Source organism: Cnephaeus nilssonii, assembly GCF_951640355.1.
Source record: "Cnephaeus nilssonii genome assembly, chromosome: 5".
In the NCBI taxonomy this organism is placed as follows: Eukaryota; Metazoa; Chordata; class Mammalia; order Chiroptera; family Vespertilionidae; genus Cnephaeus; species Cnephaeus nilssonii.
In genome coordinates, this window is record NC_137076.1 from 53,423,899 (window position 1) to 53,446,645 (window position 22,747).

At 37.5% G+C, this 22,747-nt stretch overlaps 1 protein-coding gene across 3 annotated transcripts in view; it reads left to right on the plus strand.

Annotated features, from left to right (window-relative positions):
- The window catches only part of LRBA (LPS responsive beige-like anchor protein), a 563,043-nt gene that overhangs the window by 195,179 nt on the left and 345,117 nt on the right, over positions 1–22,747 (plus strand). For all 3 annotated transcript variants that reach the window (XM_079771501.1, XM_079771500.1, XM_079771502.1), the window contains exon 36: positions 17,898–18,006. In XM_079771501.1, the coding sequence (XP_079627627.1) occupies positions 17,898–18,006 (109 nt within the window). The remainder of the gene's footprint in view (positions 1–17,897; positions 18,007–22,747) is intronic.

Sequence of the window (22,747 nt, forward strand, 5' to 3'; positions counted from 1 at the left end):
CTTAGTTTCTGTGGTTACTTCTTAGGCCTGTTTTGTTCTGTTTGGTGTGAAGCAGTGGTGCTGCATTTACATTGAAATTTTTAACTCCCTAAAAATTTTAGGTTTGGATGCAGGATTTCATGTTTAATCTTTCTTAGCAAGGCCAAAGTATAACTTTTGGAAAAAGGAGGTATGAATTGAGCATGCTGTAGAATAATGTGCTTATGTTTGTATAGAAGTTTGATAACCTTACACATTTTAAAATTATATATAAATGGAATCTTTACTGTGTTAAATGAAAATGATTGTAGAAAAAAGGATGTTGAATTAGTGGTCAACAAAAAAAAAAAAAGGAAAGTAAGCTGAACTTTGAGAAGAGTTAAATGAAAATAAAATGAAAACAGAATTAGTTCACTTCGTTCATTCAGAAAACATTTGTGCACACCAGCAATGTTTTGAGCTTTAGGAATTTACAAATGGACAGAATAGATATTCTTCCTGATAGAGTGCATTTAAATTGTCATAGACAATGAAACAGTCAAAAAGTTTATATTATGTCAAAAGGTGATAATTGCTAGGAGAAAAACGGAGAGAAGTCTGAGAATAGGTACAATGTTGTAATCCAAGTAAGATGGTTAAAATGGGATCTAAAACGATGAGAAGAGACAAAGGCAGTTATAGGAAACAAAAATATACAACATAAAATTTATCCCTTAAGTATAGGTAATAGGTATGTTGTAACAGAAATCCTAAGCTGTATTCCAAGTGTGGAGTAAGGAAAGCCATGTTTTTTCTTTTCTCAATGTTTTTTCTTTTCTACTACACACTAGAGGCCTGGTGCATGAAATTCGTGCACCAGTAGGGTCCCTGGTGCATGAATTTCGGTGATCAGGGCTGATCTGTGATTTGTGGGGTGACCAATGGGGCAATTAAGGGCACCCGCTGGCACCTGCTTTGGCCGGCCTGGGGCCTGTGGGCTGTGGGCTGTGGGCAGCTCCTGTGTTGAGCGTCTGCCCGCTGGTAGTCAGTGCACATCATAGTGACCAGTCATTCTGCTGTTCAGTCAATTTGCATATTAGGCTTTTATTATATAGGATCCTTGAGAATAAATTCTTTCATAGTCCTAAGAATTTCATTCAGAGCATGCCACCTTGCAAACTCTCTTCTTCCATTCTACCCTCGATACTACCATGAGTTGTTGTTTTAAAATACACAACTAAAGGTTATTGTGCAAAATAAGTTTGGAAAAATAGCTTGATGTTGGGCTGTGGAATTTATGTTAAATTTAAATTTTATATTACTGAGCTCTTATATTTTCAGTAAGAAATAACTTTATGGAGTATTTGCTATTTCCGTTCCAATTGTAGTGAAGTGGTCTCCCAAATAAAGGAAATTGACTTCCACAAGAAGTAGGTACCACCTGGGGTAGTTCTAAAGTAGGAAATACCTTGATTGGTTTTAAATTTGTATGCAGCCTGCTAAATAAGTGGGAAAAGTTTTCTTTTCTTTTGTTGGCTACCAGTCTATACTTTCTAAGGCTTCAGGCTGGTGTCTTCTATGATGTTAGGCCCTTTGTATCTCTTACTCAAACTTGTTACAGAGAGCTTTTACTCAGAAAGGAAAAATATACCAATTTAAGGATTTTTGGGATATTGAATTATTCAATATGCATGTACATGTTGGGGGAGGGAGGCAAAGAGATGTGAGCAAGGAGGCAGTTGCATGGAAAATTAGATAGTAATTCTCCAGAACAAGAATAAAGACTATATTAATAAATGGAGATATCGTCTGAGAGGCAAGGTTTTACTAGCTGTCATATTACTGAAGGAAGACTTCAGAAACATTTTCCCCCTCTCTGATTTGGTTTATGACTATTCTCTGTGATTAATTCTAAAGAAATTACAATGTTATAAGGATTGCCAATTCAGGAACATTGTTTCCATATTCTGAGTTGTTAGGGTGCAGAAAAGTGGTAACTTTTTTCCCCCATCAGTGGTGAGGATGTTTAGTAGAGAAAACCTGACAGTTGCTGCTAATGGGGGTCACAGAAAGCCCAGGAAACAGAGCAGTAATATTGGAAAGCTCTTGGTGAAAACGTGTGTATGTGCTTATCCAAGGTCTAGACTAGTATAATCAGATGTGGACAATGGGCTGTAATGTAGTTATGGGAGATGGTTGTCATCATTACTGTTATTTATTGGACCTCTAGCATGAATCTTTTCTAGTTGGTCACTTGATAGGGCTGTTTGTTTTCCAAGGCTGACACAAGCATTTTTTTCCCCCTCCTAGCACTGTAGGTATAAATTATACATAATTTTCTGCTTAATATTAAAATATGAGCATCATTTTGTGCCCTGCATTTAGAGACATAATTTATTATAGAGTAAACCTAATATTTTGAGATTGCTTATTATACTTAAAAGTTTAGTCTAATTTATCTTTAATTTTTTTGGAAAGAATAGTTTTCACCACTATTTCATAAATTACAGTGACTAAATATGTATGATTTGTGTATTTAGGAAAATCTACATATAGATGGAAAAATTAAACTCTTTGAAAATCAAAATAATTTATTTAGATATATCACCTCAGTTTTATATTTTTCATAATGAAAAGAAAATTCATATTTGTGTATGTTAAAATAAATGGGAGCCGTGTAGCCAGGGACTTCTGAAATACTGGATTTAAAAGCATTTTGTGAATTATGAAGAAAAAATGTATATGCTTCCATTCTTCTTTGGAAGTAATATTAAATACTTTATATATACCCAAATCCAATTTTATAATATTATTTTAGATAAGATTGGATAGTAATATTTTGTATTATGCAGTGAAAATGTTTCAAACTTAAATTTCTGATATAGTTATGTTTGACCTTAAAGCTCTAGTTTTACTTTCATTTACTTAGATAAATTACTTAGATAAATTTAGAGACTACTTACTTTCAAGCATTGTCACAAGCCATCCATTTATCAAATAACAATTGCCCAACTGGTGTGGCTCAGTGGTTGAGCATTGATTGATGAACCAAGATGTCACTGGTTAGATTCCCAGTCGGGGCACATACCTGGGTTGTGGGCTTGATCCCCAGAAGGGGGTGTGCAGGAGGCAGCCAAACAGTGTTTCTCTCTCATGTATATTTCTCTCTCTCTATCCTTTTCAGTCTTTAAAATCAATAAAAACATATTTTAAAAAAAGATTGAGCACAGTCTACCTGAACAGTACATCTTAGTTACTATGGTGGATTAAAAAAGGCAAATGAGCAAAATATGTCTTTCCTTAATTAGTTGTGGTCTGATGGGGAAAATAGAGAAATATACATAGCAATTGAATAGATTTTTTATAACACTGTATAAACAAGTATAATATATGGTGTGTATACAATAAGCATTAGGTAAAGATTGACATAAAATAAGATCTTCATACTATGGAATTGCAGAATATGCATTAGAGAGAAAGAAGATTGAATTTGATCCTAAGGAAATTAAAATTCTGGCTGTAAAGAAACAACCAAAGAATAGATTGGGAGTGGTTTTGGCACTCGCTTTCTATCATTCATTTTAAACCTATTTTTTGATTGTATTCTTATGCCAGGTACTGCTCTGGGTGCGAATAAGGAGAGGACAAATAATAAGTTAATGAACACATAAGGTGATTCAGATAGTAATTCACGTTTAGAAGAAAACAGCAGGATGAAATAAGAGTGAAGAGGGGAAAGCTTATAGAGTGTTGACAGAAGATTTGTGAATAGATAATTTATTTGAATGAAGAGAAGTTGCTAACTAGTTTGAGATAGGTCACAATGTTTTAAGGGGAGGAAATAGCAAGAATAAAGTCCTTCAGTAGAGAATATTTATGTTAAATTTAAATTTTATATTACTAAATAGGGGTCACAGAAAATGGTATACTATTGAAACAAATAAAAGGCCAGAGTGGCTGGAGCAAAATGAGTATGTCAGAAATATTGGGCTTTCAGATCACATGGGGCCTTGTAAGCTGTGGTAAGAAATTTGGATTTAAGTCTTATGCAGTGAAAATACATCGCAGTCTGAAGCAGAGGAGTGGGATTATATGATTTATGTTTTTTTTTTTTATATTTTTTATTGTGGCATTTAACTGTTTATTTTTAAATTTTTAATTACCGTATTTTTCGGCATATAAGACAATTGGGCGTATAGAAGATTTTCCTGGGTTAAAAAGTCGTCTTATACACCGGAAAATATGGTATTTTTAACTGTAGTAAAATATACAACATAAAATTTATCCCTTAAGCATTTATTTTTTTTTAATACTCACCCAAGGATATTTTTTCCATTAATTTTCAGACAGAGTGAAAGGGAGGGAGGGAAGAGAGAAAAACATCAATGGCTGAGAAAGAAACATTGAAGTGAGAGAGACACATCGATTGGTTGCCTCCCACACATGCCCCTCTGGTCAAGGTACTGGCCCTTGACTGAGAATCGAACCTGAGACCCTTCTGTCCATGGGCCGACGTTTTAACCACTGAGCAAACTGCCAGGGCCCCCTTAACCTTCTGAATGTATAGAGTTCAGTGGCATTAAATATACTCCCATTGTTTTGTATCATTATCACCATCCATCTCCAGAACTCATTTCATCTTGCAGAACTAAAACTCTGTACCCATTAAATAATTAACCATTCCTCCCTGATCCCTCTTAGCCTCTGGCAATCACCATTATACTTTCTGTCCCTATGAATTTGACTATTCCAGTTACTTAATATTAGTAGAATCATGCAGTATTTGTCCTTTGGTATCTGGCTTTTTTAACTTAGTGTCACATGTTCAAGTTTCATCCATATTGTAGCCCATGTCAGAATTTCCCTATTTTAAAGGCTGAATAATATTCTATTGTAGTATGTATATATCACATTTTATTTATCCATTTATCCATCACTGGACATTTTGTTGCTTTCACCTTTTGGTTATTGTGAGTAATTATTGTGCTACTAGTCCCGGCTTTCTGTTCTTTTGGCTGTATACCCAGAAGTAGACTTGCTTGATCATATGATCTACATATCATCCATATATGGATTATATTTTAATTTTTTTGGGAAACTCCTGTACTGCTTTCCCTAACAGTTGCACAGTTTTACACTCCCACCAATAGTGCATAACGTTTTCAATTTCTCCATATTCTTGCCAACACTAATTTTATGTTTTTATGAGTGTGTGTTTTTAAAAATCCTCACCCAAGAATATATTTTTATTGATTTTATATAGAGAGTAAGGGTTAGAGAGAGAGAAACATTGATCAGTTGCCTCCCATGTTCACCCCCACTGGAGATCGAACCTGCAACTTGGGTATGTGCCCCGACTGAGAACTGACCTTGTGCTTATTAGCCGTTTCTTCTTTGAAAAAAATATCTGTTCAGTACTTTTCTCAGTTTCGAATCAGGTTATTTATTTTGTTGTTGAGTTGTAGGAGATCTTTGTATATACTGGATATTAACTCCTTATCAGGTATATGGTTTGTAAATATTTTCTCCCATTCCATAAAATACCTTTTTACTTTGTTAATTATATACTTTGAAGCACAGAAGTTTTATATGTAGTCCAATTTGTCATCTTTTTCATTTTTGCTTGTGATCTGGATGTCATATCCAAGAATCATTGCCAAATCAAAGGTTATGAAGCTTTCCTCCTATGTTTTCTTTTAAGAGTTGGTTATAGGTATTATATATAGATCTTTAAATCATTTGAGTTAATTTTTCTACTCAAGGGTTCAACTTCATTCTTTTGCATGTGGATATCCAGTTTTCCCCACTGCATGACTTAATGTTTTTAAACAAATGAATTGTGATAGAGTCAGTATATAGGGAAGAATGGATACAGAAAAATCAATGAAGATACTACTGAAATATTTCAGGCAGGAGATGAAGATATCTTAGACTTGTGTGATAATTATGGTGATGGAGATAAGTAGAGAGATAGGTGATATATTTAAGAGTTAAAGCAGTAGAACTTGCCTTCATGAATTGCATTTGGAGATAAGGGAAAGATAAATCAAGGATTAATCATAGGGTTAATTTAAGTGGATTTAATTGCTATTTAAAGAAGTGAGAAAAAGTGAGGTTGGGCTAAGGGAAGAGGTTTTATTGAGAGTAGGTAGATAGAATCAAGCATTCTGTTTAGAAATACTAAATTTCAAATGCCCACTGGGTATCCAAGTGATAAATTTAGTTGGATAGTTGGCTGTGTGAATTGAAAGTACAGGGAACCAAGAATAGGGTTAGGTATATAGGAATCAATAGTAATAGGTTACAACAAGAAAGCCTACTGCATGGGAGAACATATTTGCAAATGGTATCACTGATAAAGGATTAATCTCCAACATCTACAGGCAGCTTATACAACTTAATAAAAGGAAGATAAATGATCAAAAAAAAAAAAAATGGGCAACGGACCTAAATAGAATCTTTTCAAAAGAAGACAGAAGGAAGGCCAAGAGACACATGAAAACATGCTCAACGTCACTAATTATCCGAGAGATGCAAATCAAAACGACAATGCGGTACCATCTCACATCTGTCAGAATGGCTATCATCAACAAATCAACAAACGACAAGTGTTGGCGAGGATGCGGAGAAAAAGGAACCCTCATGCACTGCTGGTGGGAATGCAGACTGGTGCAGCCACTGTGGAGAACAGTATGGAGTTTCCTCAAAAAACTGAAAATGGAACTCCCATTTGACCCAGTAATCCCACTCCTAGGAATATATCCTAAGAAACTAGAAACACCAATAAGAAAGGATATATGCACTCCTATGTTCATAGCAGCACAATTACAATAGCTAAGATCTGGAAACAGCCTAGGTGCCCATCAGCAGATGACTGGATCAGAAAACTGTGGTACATCTACACAATGGAATACTATGCTGCCATAAAAAAGAAGGAATTCTTACCATTTGCAGCAACCTGGATGGAATTGGAGAGCATTATGCTGAATGAAATAAGCCAGTCAATGAGAGAAAAATACCACATGATCTCACTCATTTATGGATAATAAAGAACATTATAAACTGTGGAACAAAAATATAGATACAGAGGCAGTAAAACATCAAACAGACTGTCAGATTACAGCAGGAAGGTTAGGGAGAGGTGGGGAAGATAAGAGATCAACCGAAGGACTTGTATGCATCCATATAAGCATAACCAATGGATGCAAAACTCTGGGGGTTGAGGGCATGTATGGGAGTGGGGTGGGGGTGGGGCAATGGTAAGATATGTACACATATAATCCTACATAATAAAATGATAATATGTAAATTACCATCACTCCGCTACGCCCACGATTGGGCCAGCAGGAGGCGCAGGGGGCGGGACTCAGGGTGGCCGGGGTAGCTGATTGGGCCAGCGTCTGTGCCATGGCTGCGCCGGAGGCTTTCGGAAGGCCTGGTGCACCAGCGGACAGCCAGCCAGCTGGTGCACCAGGTGCATGATTAAATCATGCACTGGGCCTCTAGTACCTTAATAAAAAAAAAAGATTAAAAAATAGTAATAGGTTAGATTTAATGGTCATGGGATGGCTTATATAATTTAATTTAAGGAAAGGGCACAGAACTGATCTCTGGGATGCCTCAACATTTGGAGGTAATGCAGACAAGGCGGTAGCAGGAAAGGAGAAGTAAAGCAGCTACTAAGTCAAAGGAAAACCAGGAAAGTTCTATTTCATGTTAAAAGAAGATAAGAGAATGAAATGTTTTAAGAACGTATGGTACTTATCATAGTTAACCTACTATTTGCATGTGGTCCTAACTTCTTATATTAGACTAGAGGTCCGGTGCATGAGGAGAGGGTCCCTCAGCCAGGCCTGTGCCCTCTCGCAGTCCGGGACCCCTTGGGGGATGTCCACCTGCTGGACATCACTCTTGCAGTCCAGGGCTCTCGCAGTCCAGGGCCCCTCGCTCCTTATAGCCTGCATGCAGCGGAGGCGGGAGAGGCTCCCGCCACCGCCACTGCGCCTACCAGCTATGAGCCTGGCTTCTGGCTGAGCAGCACACCCCGTGTGGGAGCGCACTGACCACTAGGGGGCAGCTCCTGCTTTGAACATCTGCCCCCTGGTGGTCAGTGCAAATCATAGCGACTGGTCATTCTGCCGATTTGCATAGTTCAGTCGATTTGCATAGTAGGCTTTTATTATATAGGGTTGCAAACTCCCTGTGGATATCATTCTTATACTAGATTGTAAACTCCCTGTGGATAGTTTTGTGCATCTTTATATTTCTCACATATAGTAGTCTAGAATTAACTGGCATAAGCTAGTGTTAAAAAAGCACTGCTGGACCCCCAGCAATGTTCAGGCACTGTTCTATGGTCTGGAGATATAAGAATAAATTATACTAGGTTGGTGCAATCTGGAATGGAAGACAGATTTGTAAATACATAATTGAAATGGTGTCATACAGTATGATACAACATGATAACTACCACAGAAAAGGCATATGCCCCTTGGTGGGGGATTAGTTCTGTGGAGGGAAACAGATGTAGGATCTGAAAAGGTTTTATTTAGTTGAGTTTTGCTTTGAAGGATGAATAAGATAGGCAAGATGGAATTAGAAGTGAGGTCATTCCTGGCTGAGAGACTAGTAGGAACAGATGCAAAGAGGTGCAAAAGTACAGTGTGCAATGTTTGAGAAATCAGCCTTAGAGTAAAAAAGGAGCAGCAAATATGAGCCTGGTTTCTAAGCTGTGCAAAATGGTTAACCCTCCATTGTGTAAATGTACCACAGCTGTTTTACCCACTCATCTACTGATGGACACTGGACTGCTTCCAGATCTTGGCTATTGTAAATAACGCTGCAATGAACATAGGGGTGTATGTATTCTTTTGAATTAGTCTTTTGGGTTTCTTCAGATGTATTCTTCTGTAGATCATTGGAAGGTAGTTAACTTTTTTTAAAAGTATGTAGTGATGATAAGATTTTTCATTTTAGAAAAATGATCCTGTGGAACATTGGCTGGACTAATAAGACTATTGGAAAGAAGCTTGATTGGAGGCTATTGTAATAATTGTAGTAAATGATGCTGAGTGCCTGCAGGGTACTGGAAAATATTACAGAAACAGCTTCTAGAGTTATTGCAGAGATAGAATACACAGTACTTAGTCTATTGGATGCCAAATATGGGAGAGTCAGATATGACTCATTTCTAGCCTCAGTAACTGGAATCATTAGCAGTGATTTTAGTAGTCAGAGTTGGGACAGAAAAAATGAATAATCTCTGAATAAGGGACTAGTTTAATAAATTATGGTATGTTCCATCCACAGAAATTCTCTGTATAATAATGGTGCATCGTTAGTTAAAATGAACAGGTTTGCATAGTATGACTCTTTCATACATACATTACCACGAAGGTTGCAGCTTAAGACAACACACATTTATTATCTTACAATGTCTGTGTGTCAGGTGTCTGGGTGCAACTCAACTGGATCCTCTCTTTAGAGTTTCACAGGTGCTGGCCAAGCTGTGTTCCTCTCTGGAGCTTGGCATCCTCTTTTAAACTCGTGTGGTTATTGGCAGAATTCAGTTCCGTTCACTTGTAGAGCTGAGGTCCCCATTTTCTTGTTGGCTGTCACCAGGGTTCTATCTCAGCTCCTAGAGGCTGCCCTAGCTCTGGTCACATGGTGGCTTACTTTTCAAGGCTGGCAGAAGACTCTTCAGTCTGCTAAGGCAGAGCCTTACAATGGAGCATATCATAGGAGTGGCTATCCCATCACCTTTGCTGTGCAAAGTAACCTGTTCCTAGAAGCATGCCCATATTCTGCCTGGGTTAAACTCAATAGGAGGTCACCTTATAGTGTGTTCACCACAGCACTTATATTAGAGTTTAAAGCTGGAAAGGACCTCATCATATTCTCTTTCTTCCCAAGTCCACTGTAAGGAAAGCTCATCTCTAGTGCTTAGCCTCATCTTTATAGTAGCAGAGTAGCGGTGAACAGGTATTTGACAGATATTTAAAAGACAGAGGGAAATGTGGAGAAAGATGTTAAAAGGTCAGAGTAAGTACTTCGAAGACTTTTTCAGCCATACTGTGGATGAAATGATTAAGGCTTGCTTTTTAGGACATGAGTTGTGAAATAGAGAGCATAAATTAAATCTGGAAATATTGCAGAGGAATTACCCTGGCAATATTTGCTCATTGATTAGGAGCTTGGAGGAAAATGGTAGAGAAGAGGGAGTAGACTAGAATAACTTTGAGGTTGCTTGTTTGGTGACTGGGAAAATGGTGTGCCATTGACTAATCAATTAATGTTTGAGTGCTGTGAGGCAATACATTGATGTGAAATTCACGATGCGGTTTTTGGTCTCTAGAGAGAAACTGAGAAGCACCAACCAGTATTTCACATTGGCACTCTTAAAAGCCCTTGCCATCTCCATCTGTAGAGTCATAGGAAGTTATTCATTAGCAGTTTTTAAATTGCACTAGGGATTGCTTTTATCTGTAATGCCTGAATGTGTACTGTTTATTAGCACTTGAAAGAATACCCTACTTACCTTACCCCCAAATCATAGATAAGACATTGCATTAACTTTTGAAGTGGCTAGGAGACAGTTGGGGAAGTTGGGGGCCATTGTAGAATCTCTTCGCACAAAGGGCTACTTTTTAAATATTTAGTCCTGTTAATTTTTTAATAACAGTTCTGTGTCAGAGAACATATTTTGTATGATTTCCTTTGAAAATCATTACAGAATTCTTTGTTATCCCACATTTGCTTTTTTCCTGTATCTTCCATATTTACCTGAAAAGAAGGTTTATTTTTCACCTAGTGGATAAATATATATATATTTATTAGATCAAGTTTGTGATCATATTGTTAAAAATATTCTGTAGTGTTATATCTTTTACACCTAGTTATAAGCCATATTCTTAGGAACATAAAATGTAGAATCTCAAAATTCTGAATTTCTATGTCTCTGGTTCATTTATCATTTGAAGTGCTTATCTCTATCTCTGATTTTGCTTCTTAAAGCCATTTCCCCCTTATATTAATAAAGGCACAATAGGTTCCTTTTTTATCCATGGTTTTGCTTTCCATGGTTTCAGTTATCCATGGTCAACCATGGTCCAAAAATTTCAAATGGAAGATTCCAGATATACACAATTCATAAGTTTTACATTTTGTGTCATTCTGAGTAGAGTGATGAAATCTTGCACTGTCCTGCTTCGTCCCACCCTTTGTGAATCATCCCTTTGTCCAGTGCAATGTCAACCAAAGGTTGTCATCACCAATTCAATGCCAACAGGTGTTCCCCATTTGGGCTGCAGTGAAGGGGAGAGACTTTATTCAGTGCAAACAGCTCAATTGTGAAACAGCTAGGCTGTGGAACAGCTCAACTATGATTTCAGCACAGCTGTGGAACAGAATGGCTGCAAGATAGCTCAGTATGTACTGAGAAAGTTCAATTATGACATAGCATGGCTGTGGAACGGCTTGTGTGAGGCGGCTCCGGTGTCACAGCTCTGCTCTCACAGTACAGTTCCATTCCAGCTCAGGTGTTATGGCTCCAGCTCAGGTATTACAGCTCCTGCTGGGGTGTTAGGGCTCCAGCTGGGGTGTTAGGGCTCCAACTCCGGTGTTAGAGCTCCAGCTCCAGATAGCTCTGGCCACGGAAACACAGTCTTTGATGCAAACAAAGTGCACTCCACAGAAACAGTGCACAAGAGAGGAGTTCCTGCCCCTTGTCCCTGATTGGCCCATTTCTATGCAGGCAAGGACTCCAAATCCTCAGTTTGATTGATTCAGAAAGCACTGTTATGATCAGAATGGAGTTGCTCTGATTGATTGGTAAAGGTGCAAAGTTATCGCTCTGTAGCTCCGATTGGGTAGAGAAAGTCTCAGTCTTATTGGTCAAATTTTGATCCTAGAAGCTCTCTTATGAGTGTTGATGCAGATGGCAGGAGCCCAGGGAAGGAGGATGGGCAGCTCACTTCAGCTTTTCCCTGAAGTGCAGAGAGCATGAGAGGCAATGGCTACTGTACTCTGTTTATAAATTTGAGCCCTGTTAGCCACCAGGAGTCTTTCTTAACAACTATGTTCATTCTTGGTTTGACAGTGTCCATAGTGTATGCTACCTGCCTGTTTAGTGACTTAGTAGCTGTCTCAGTTATCAGATGAGCTGTCCTCATATTGCAGTGCTGTGTTCAATAATCCCTTATTTTACTGCATAATGGCCCCAAAGCACAAGAGTAGTGATGCCAAAAATTCAGATTTGCTAACGGGAAGTGTAAAGCATATGTCTGTGTGCATAAGAAAAAACATAGTATATGTAGGGTTTGGTGCTACCCATACTTTTAGGTATTCACTGGGGGTCTTGGAAACTGTCCTCTGTGGATAAGGGGGGGGGGATGTGACTGTACATTAGATGCTTTCTTTTACTATTTTTTATTGTTCATCTTTTCTGAAAAATACTTAAAATTGAAAAACTTATATTGAAATTGTGTCACTTATAGATAGAACACATGTTAAAATATCTACTTGAAAGTAATTGTATTATTAAATCCGTTTTTTAAAAAATATAGTCCTTACATAGGTTAAAACTTATTTTCTTTGTAAACCAAAACTCCCAAAGATGTGTGGAAAAGGAGGCTTGATTCAGGTGAAACAGTTTGTAAACCTGTGGAAATGTAGTCTCTGGTGAGAACCGAAAGTGTGCTCCACTGAGACAAAAGGGAGGCCCTCTTTTATAGAGACAGTTCCCACCCAGATTCCCGATTGTTCCAGTTTTATGCAAATGAGGTTTCCAAATTCCTACACTTTTGATTGTTCCAAATCGTACAGTTTGATTGTATGGTATCCTGTGTTCCGATTGGTTGTTATAGAGCAGTTCTAATTGATTTGTATAGATGCAAATGAATATATAATTGTGCAGCTCTGATTGGACAGGGGCAGGTCTCAGTCCCTTCTTCAAGAGACAAAACCTGAGATTCCCTGCAATGGGTGATTTAGATGGCATAAAAAAGCAGGGCATGATGGGGGAAGCCAAGGGGTCAGTCAGGTTCTTTCCGGTGTACAGAGTACATGAGGAGCCCTTGCAGCAAATGGCTGCTGGACTCTTATCCTATATAATAAAGAGGCAATATGCAAATTGACCATCACACCATCACAAGTTGACGGCACCCACGGGGGGGCGGGGCTGACTGCTCTGTGCGCCTGCCGCTGGAGTCCCCTTGTCCCGCCGGGAGCCTCAGGTCCTCCTGCAATCCCCACTGACTGACAGCTTGCCCAGGCTCCTCCAACAAGCTGCCCATCCTTCTCTTCCTCCCTCCCCTGAAACTGAAGCCTAACTGTGGTGTCCAACAAATTAGAAGTTATAACTCATGTCGTTGAGAGTATCCTCCATTCCTCAGCCAGGGCTGGCTGCTCCGTGCGCCTGCCGCCGGAGTCCCTTCAGCCCTGCCAGGGGCCTCAGGTCCTCCTGTGACCCCCACTGACTGAGGTGCAGGCAAGCCTCGGATGGCAGCTGCCCAGACGCAGGTAAGCCTTGGACCGGCCCGAGGCTAAGGTAACCAGGGCCAGCCGAGGCTTGTGCTGCCGGCAGCAGCAGAGGTGTGATGGGGGCATCGCCTTCCCCTGATTGCCAGGTTGCCTCCCGCCCCTGAGGGCTCCCGGACTGTGAGAGGGGGCAGGCCGGGCTGAGGGACACCCCCCTCCAGTGCATGAATTTTCATGCACCGGGCCTCTAGTTATTTATAAAATTTGCGCCCATCTAAGGGGAGTCCATCTCAGCATATAAATTCTTTCTTGGGGTTCATATCAAATTAATTATTCTTCTTGGAGGCCACACCTTATTATTTGTTCCCTTTATATTTATTCCATGTTTTGCATGTTCCTTTTTTCTCTTTTGTTTTCTTCTTTTGAGTTAATTATTTTTGTTATTCAATATTAGCTGATTATTTATACATTATTTTATTTTATTTTTAAAATTTATCTTTAATGTTGATAGTATTATAGATGCCCCCTTATTTTCCCCCTATTTACCCCATCCACCATGCTCCTGCCCCTTCTTCAGGACTTTATTATTTTTATTTTATTAAAATTTAAAAAATATATATATTTTTGATTTCAGAGAGGAAGAGAGAAGGAGAGAGAGATAGAGACATTAATGATGAGAGAGAATCATTGGCTGACTCCTGCATGCCCCACACTGGGGATGAAGCCTACAACCCAGGCATGTGGCCTGACCTGGAATTGAACCGTGATTTCCTGCTTCATAGATCAATGCTCAACCATTGAGCCACGCCAGCAGGGCAGGCTTTTGTTATTTTAGATACTTTAGTAGTTGCCTAGAGATTGCAATGTGAATATTAGAGGGAACATTTTTTTTAAAAAAAATTCTCACTTGAGGATACTTTTTTCCTTGATTGATTGATTGAGAGAGAGAAAGAGAGAGAGAAACATCAATGTGAAGTAATCGATCTGTTGCCTCCATATGCGCCCAATGGGGGATTGAACTGCATCCTAGGTATGTGCCCTGACTAGGAATCGGACCTGCAGCCTTTTGGCGTACAGGGCTATACTCCAACCAACTGAGCCCCTTGGCCAGGGCAGAGTTGTTATCATCTTCTATGAATTAGTTTTCAGCATTTCATGGACTATAAAAGAACATCAGAACACTGATTCCTTTTATTTCTGTAGCCTTGAGGGCTATTGTTAGGAATTTTAAGATTATATTTTTGAATGTTAGAAGTCATTATTATACTAGTAATTGTTGTAAACATTCAATATTCTTTCAGAGTTACTTACATGTTTAACTTTTCCATTGCTTTGTTTTTTACTTCCTTGTCTTTCATTAGTCTGATATTATTTTTTTTCTGTCTAAAGAACTTCCTTTAATGTGGGTTGTCTATTGACAAATTTTGTTTTGTTTGTCATTAAATGTCCATGTTTTGCTTTGCCTAAGGAAAAACCTTTCCTTTACTTTCTTAGGTTCTTTGGTTGGTGACCTCTGAAGCAAACTGACAAAAGACTGATTGGCAAGAGAAAAAATAATTTTTTTTTTTATTCCCGTATGTTTGAGGGATTTCCCAAAAATATGGGACTCAAGTCAGAGGTTAAGGTTTAAAGGCTTATACCATCTTGATAGGGAAGAGGGAAGGGAGAAGGGCACTTATGTGCAAATAAATGACTTTTAGGAAATATAAAGGGACCCTTAGGAGAATAGATGGGAGATAGAGTTTAGTGACAGTGTCCCCTTTGGCAATTTCTTATCCGGGTGTTGACTTTTAGTCTCCAGGTAATGGGAGTCAGTCTTCCCTGGTTGTGAAACTTCAGTGGAGAGGACTTATGGCAGTTGAATTCTTTTGGTAGATTCTGCTTTTAGGAAGATAAGGGGAGTTCAGAAAAATACTTCACAGTGGTATGTTCTGGATACCTTCACTTTCATTATTGGAAGATACTTTTTGGGTATAGAATTCTTAGTTAGCTATTATTTTTGTTTAGTACTTTGAAGAGGTCATACTTAGGTGGCTTCCATCAGTCTTATTCTTGTTCTTTTGAAGGCAAGAACTTGTCCTTACCTCTTTCACTTTTTCCCTCTCCCAGCCAGCTAATATATTTTTCATTTGACGGTTTTATTATGATAGGGTTGGGTGTAGTTTTCTGTTACCTTGCTTGGAGTTTGTAGCACTTGATCATATGGCTCAGTGTTTTCTGTTTGTTTTTCCAGTTTTCAAAATAAATAGTGTTCTATTTTTTTCCCATTCTCTTCAAATATCGCTCTGTTTAAATTATTTTAAATACTGTCTTTACTCCATATATACTTATGATAGACCTTTTTACCATGTCCTGTGTGTCTGTTACATATTTTGTAAAATTTTCATCGTTTTTCTTACCGTGCTTCTGTTCAGTTGTCATTGACCCATCTTTCAGATAAGTTGTTCTTCAGTTGAGTTTCATAAGCTGGTAAATCTATTCCTAATTTCATATTTGTTTTGTTCAGTAGTTCTACAGATTTCAGTGTCCCCTGGAATTCTTTTTGCTAGAATCTGTTTTTCTTAACTATAACTACATTTACTTCAGTGTTCAGATATGAAACTTTACTGTCTTGATTTTCTGTGAGTTGGTTTCTATTTGGTTTTTATTCATTTGATGTTGTCTCTTGTTATACCTGTTAATTTGTGATTGGATGTTGGAAAGTGTTTTTAAAATTGCAAGGGTAAATGTTAGTCTGCAGATGATATATTTTGAGAGGATTTTCCTTTTGGTTTCTGGTTAGCAGTTGACTAGGTGCTGATTCTGTTAATTTAGGACTGGACTGAGCTGATTGATTCAAAACTGGAGTTTTAAAAATCTGTGAGAGTTTGTCCTATTTTCAGTTCGATTACTCCTAGCATGTAGCCCTTGTGAGGTCTTCTGAAAATCTGGGCTTTTACTGTGGCCTTGTGCATTGGTTTCTGCCCCGCCCCCCCCCCCCCCCCCCCCAGCCCCCTATGAGCTTATGAAAAAAATTTTAGCTTTTTTGTTTGGCTAGTTAATCTGAATATAAATCACCATAATGTTGTTTGAGGGTTTGCTTTAGTATATTGGAGGTCTGGTCTATTTCTTATTTCCTAAGGTATATCTGGGTTCCTTCTGTAAACCTAGGTAATCTACTAGGACCCCTCTACCTTGACAGGTTATAAAATTCAACTTTGTGTCCCTAGCTCTGTAAGACTGAACACAACTCTGCTTAGCTTCTCTGTTCCCACCTGTGAACAGCAAATACTTCAGTGGGAAAGTCAGGCTGCATGTCTTTTGCATGCTTTTTTTTCTCCAGATCTTGGCTCTTTAAATCTTGGAAACTCTCCAGTATCTTTAAAAAGATTGATACATAAATTTAATTAAGCATTTTTAGTTTCTTTTGTTGCATAGCTAGTTTCATAAAAGCTAATCTGCTCTTGCCAGAAGGATAACTTTTTTGCTGTTATATTCCTCAGATATTTAGTGCAGTGATTTTTAACCATTTTTATCTCATGGTACTCATACACTAATTACTAAAATTCTTGTGACACACCAAAATGTATATTATATTTTTTTATGATCTGACAAAATAGTTTAGTATAATTTTGACTCCTTGACACTGGATGGCTATTGTTGTGTTGGTTATTGTCATTTTTTTATTTGACAATCTAAGGGGAAAAAAGGTCAGTGCCCCTGACTAACTAGTCAGGTGTTGCATGTTTTAAAAATTCTTGTGGCACACTGGCTGAAAATGGCTGATTTAGTGTGAAGTAATGTTACTTCATTGGGTATGATGTCAGAGAAGACAGGAAATATTTTTTCATTCCCAATAACAGTGAAATATGTGGTGTATGTGTATACATATATTTAATTGATAATATTAATCTTTTATTTTATTTTTTATTCTTTATTGTTTAAATATTACATATGTCCCCTTTTTCCTCCATTGACCTCTCCCTGGCCACCTCCTGCCCCCCGCACATGCCATCACCCTCCTAGTGTCTGTATCCATTGGTTATGCTTATATGCATGCATACAAGTCCTTTGGTTGATCTCTTAACTCCTCACCCTCTCCCCGGCCTTCCCTCTGAAGTTTGACAGTCTGTTCGATGCTTCTCTGTCTCTGGATCTATTTACATTCATCAGTTTATGTTGTTTATTGTATTCCACAAATGAGTGAGATCATGTAATATTTATCTTTCTCTGACTGGCTTATTTTGCTTAGCATAATGATCTCCATGCCCATCCATGCTGTTGCGAATGGTAAGAGTTCTTTCTTTTTTACAGCAGCATAGTATTCCATTGTGTACTAGTAGATATACCACCATTTTTTTAATCCACTCATCTGTTGATGGGCACTTAGGCTGTTTCCAAATCTTAGCTATTGTAAATTGTGCTGCTGTGAACATAGGGGTGCATAAGTCCTTTCTGATTGGTGAATATTCATCTTTTTATAGGTTGCTGAGCCAAACAATGAAGGATCATCTAGTAAGAGTAGCAAATGAAGCTGAATTTATCCTGAGCAGGCAGCGAGCAGAGGATATTCACAGACATGCGGAATTTGAGGTAGGTTCCACATATGTTTGGTGTGAGGAAGTTACCAATGCATAGGTAAAATGGCAGGATTGTGTAAGCAAACATGTCACCAAAAAATTAAGACTTACTTTGTGAGAGAATCATGGATGTTTACAGAGAGATAGTATAAGTCTCTAGCCCTCTGGTCTCAACTCAGATTTATCTACAAGTTAATTTGCAGCAGCTTCTGTATTTGGGTGAGCTGGGTGTTGAATCTGGTTGTTTTAAAATAAAGTAAATTAGTGAAGGACCTTTGTCCTCTCTGAGCAAGACAGAACTAGTTAACTGGAAATGAAAACCCCTATGGAAGAGATAAAATCTTCTAGGTTTCTAGAGAGAAGCTGAACACAGGCATGGAGTTTCTTTACCCTTGTGATTTGAGAGCTCGATAACCTTTGGAGCAGAGGAAATGAGGGAGCATATAGCTTTCTCCTTGGATCCTCACTGAGGGACCAAGTGACAATCCATCCAATGACTTCTGCGTATTCAACAGTTACACCTGAACACGTGTAACAGGTGTTAATTCATAGAGGAAATTAATGGTATTGTAGCTGTATAAATTAGCAAATTTGACACCTAAGGTGAGCTAGAAAAATTTGGAAAAAATATTTGTTAATAATTGGAAAAAAGTTAAAAGCACCATCTGGTTCTTTCTAACATGTTACGAACAGATAATTCAAATGTTGCTGATATTTTTCTGGTACATTGAAGAAGATGAAGACCTCCCCAGTGCATTTTATACAACCTGAAAAGGTTATTGGAAAAATATAACTCCAAAACATATTATTTATGAATATGGGTACAAAATTCTAACTAAAACTTTAATCAACATACTCCACAATGTAATAAAATAATTATATACTAATTATAAGTATATACTAAGAAATATATACTTAGATTTTATTCATGGAATTCAATGATGGTTTAATATTAAGATATCTATTTCTTAAGTAAATTATATCTAAACAAATTAAAATAGAAAAATTCTGTGAAGATACCAGTAAATGCAGAAAAAAAGCACATGATAGATTTTAGCAGCCAGTCCTATAAGACTTTGGGGAACAAAATGTATACAAGTGAATTTAATACTCCACCCCCTTGTTTATTAGTCAGAGTTTCTTAGTGTCCAGGTTCCTTCTTTTGACTCAGTTCTTTTTCTTTTCTTTTTTTAATGTACAAGGGGCTCATGTGTGTTGTAAACTTAAACTTCTTTCATGTTTAAGAATATTTCCCTGCTGTCTTTATATTGGAATGACATTCTGATGGTTTTAAAATTCTTGGCTAACACTTGCATTCCTTTAGAACTTTATAGAAATTGCTTTGCTTTCTTCTAGCTTTGAATGCTGCTTTCAGAGAAGTTTGAGGCTGGTCTGATATTTTTCTCAGTTGATGATTTGCTTTTTCCTGTTTGAGATTTCCTTATTAGCTCATGAAGTTCAATTCCAACAGCAGTATGACTCAGTAATAAACTTTATTCACAAAATTATCCTGGAACATAGTCTTCAGTTATACTGTCAATTCAGTTCTTGGAAATTGTTTAAAATTAAAATTTGAAAATTCTTTCTCATTTTATTTTCTTTTTCTTTACTTAGCTATACATTCATTAATCTATATCACATATGTCTTTCATATCTCTCTTATAGTTACTTCTTGGAAGCTTTTTGATGACTGCTTCAATTTCTTCCATAGCTATTGGCCTATTGAGATTTTTAGATTCTTCCTGATTGAGTTTTGGAAGGTTGTATTTTTCTAGGAATATGTGCATTTCCTCCAGGTTGTCCAGTTTGTTGGAATAGAGTTGTTCGTAGTATTTTTTAACAATCCTTTGTATTTCGGTGGGGTCTGTTGTTATTTCACTTCTTTCATTTCTGATTTTGTTTATTTGGGTCCTCTCTCTTTGCTTCTTGGTGAGCCTGGGTAGGGGTTTATCAATCTTGTTTATCCTTTCAAAGAACCAGCTCTTGGTTTTGTTGATCGTTTGTATTGTGTTTTTTTTGTCTCTCTGTTGTTTATCTGCGCTCTGATCTTTATTATTTCCATCCTTCTGCTTACCCTGGGCTTTTCTTGTTGTTCTCTTTCTAACCCTTTGAGTTGTAGGGTTAGGTAATTTATTACCATTGTTTCTTGATTTGCAGTAGGCTTGTAGAGCTATGAATTTTCCTCTCAAGACTGCTTTTGCTGTGTCCCGTAGATTTTAGATTGTTATGTTTTCATTGTAGTTTGTTGCCATGATGTTTTTTATTTCTTCTTTGATCTCTCTGGTAACCCAGTCATTGTTTAATAGCATGCTATATAGTCTCCATGTGTTTGATTTTTTTAGATTGTTTTATTGTAGTTGATTTCAAGTTTTATGCCATTGTGATCTGAGAAGATGCTTGATATGATTTCTATCTTTTTGAATTTGAAGAGACTTTGCCTGTGCCCTAATATATGGTCTATCTTTGAAAATGACCCATGTGCACTTGAGAAGAATGTATATTCTGTGGCTTTGGGGTGAAATGTTCTGAAGATGTCAGTTAATTCCCAGCTGATCTAGTGAGTCATTTTGGATTGATGTTTCTTTGCTGATTTTTTGTTTAGAGGCTTTGTCCAATGGTGATAGTGGGGTATTAAAGTCCCCTACTATGATTGTATTGCTGTCAGTCTCTCCCTTGATATCCTCCAGAAGTTTTTATTTATTTATTTGGGTGCTTCTGTATTGGGTGTGTATATGTTTACCAGAGTTATTTCTTCTTGTTGGATTGCTCCCTTTAGTATTATGAAGTGGCCTTCCTTATCTTTTTATGTCCTTCACTTTGAGATCTAATTTATCAGATATAAGTATTGCTACCCCAGCTTTCTTTTTTTCATTTCCATTCGCCTGAAAAACCTTTTTCCATCCCTTCATCATCAGTCTCTGTGTGTCTTTTTTTCTGAGGTGGGTTTCCTGTAGACAGCAGATATATGGGTCATGTTTTCTTATCCACTCAGTTACCCTGTGTCTTTTGATTGGGGCATTTAATCCATTTACATTTAACCCTTTGCACTCGCTTGCTTTTTTCTTGATTCCTTTATTCTAATGCTAACCGTGTCGAGTCACACTCGACATCCGAGTGCAAAAGGTTAAAGTTATTATTGATAGGTACTTGTTTGTTGCCATTTTTATTCTTTACCCCTGTGTTCCTTCTTTGCTTCCTATTTCTTCTTTTTATAGCAGACCCTTTAGCATTTCTTGCATTGCTGGTTTGGTGGTAATAAACTCCCTTAGTCCTTTTTTTTGTCTGTGAAGCTCCTGATTTCACCCTCAGCTTTGATTGATAGCCTTGTTGGGTACAGTATTCTTGGATTCAGACCCTTGCTTGGCATGACTTTGTATATTTCATTCCATTCCCTTTTGGCCTGATGTGTTTCTGTTGAGAAATCAGTCGCTAGTCTGATGGAGGATCCTTTGTAGGTAATTTTCTGTCTCTCTCTGGCCACTTTTAAGATTCTTACTTTGTCATTGGCGTTTGCCAATTTAATTATAATGTGCCTTGGCATTGGTCTTTTGGGGTTCATTTTGTTTGGGACTCTGTGACGTTCTTGGATATGTGTGAGTTTTTTCTCCCCTATATCAGGGAAGTTTTCTGTCATTATTTATTCAGACAGGTTTTCTTTTCCTTGCTCAGTTTCCTCTCCTTCTGGCACCCTTATTATGAGGATGTTGTTTTGTTTCGTGTTCCCAAAGTTCCCTTAGGCTCTCCTCCTGTTTTTTAAATTTTTTTTTTCTAGATGCTGCTCTGCTTGGGTATTTTTTCCTACCTTGTCTTCTAGCTCACTGATGTAGTCCTCTGCTGCTTCTAGTCTACTGTTGATGCTTTCTATTGAGTTCTTTATAGTGATGCCATTTTTCATTTCTTCTTGGTTCTTCTTCATTTCCTCTTGGTTCTTACACATACTGTTGAATTTGGCTTCCATTCTTTTTAACCACCTTATGACCATTTCTCTGAATTCTTTCTCTTTTCTTTCATATGTGGGCTGTTTCTTTATCTCCCCATAATCTCTTTTCTCCGGGTGTTTGGTTACATAGTTCTCTCCTGTGTTGGTTTAAAGGCACAAAATACAACACAACAAGCACAATGCACAAGGCATTGAACACAAATGTATTCATGATATGAATAACGCCAAATAAAGGTGACCGCCAGAGAAAAGAGAATTAGGCAATAAGAAAGAAAGAAGAAGAAGAAAAAAAGGAGTGCAAAAATGAAATTGAGAAAAGGAAAAAAAAAGTAAGAGAAAAGAAAGAGAATAAAAAAGAAGAGGGGAAAAAACTATATGAGGAGAAAACTCCAATAGAATAGCCACTAATCCCAACAAATGTAAGCAACAAATACCTAGAGATGAATGCAAACTACAAACAACAACTAATATCCAGTGAGGCAAGGAAAAACAGAAGCAAAAAACAAACAAAAATAAAACAAACAAAAAAAAACACAAAAAGAAATAGCGAAACAATCTCACAAGTAAGCATAAAAAAAACCCCCAATATAATCAACAATCAAGCAAACAACAACAAAAGGACAGAGAGAAAAAAAAAATTGGGTAGTGAAGAAAGAGAAGAGAGAGGTGTGTATGGACTTAGAGCAAGGGATTGGAAATTAGATATATAAGTAGCATGAATTTTTAACGGGGTAAAAAGAACGAATAGGGAAAATCTAAAGCAGGAATAGGGTAAGAGAAACAGGACAACAAAAGGGGAAAAGTGAGAAAGAGA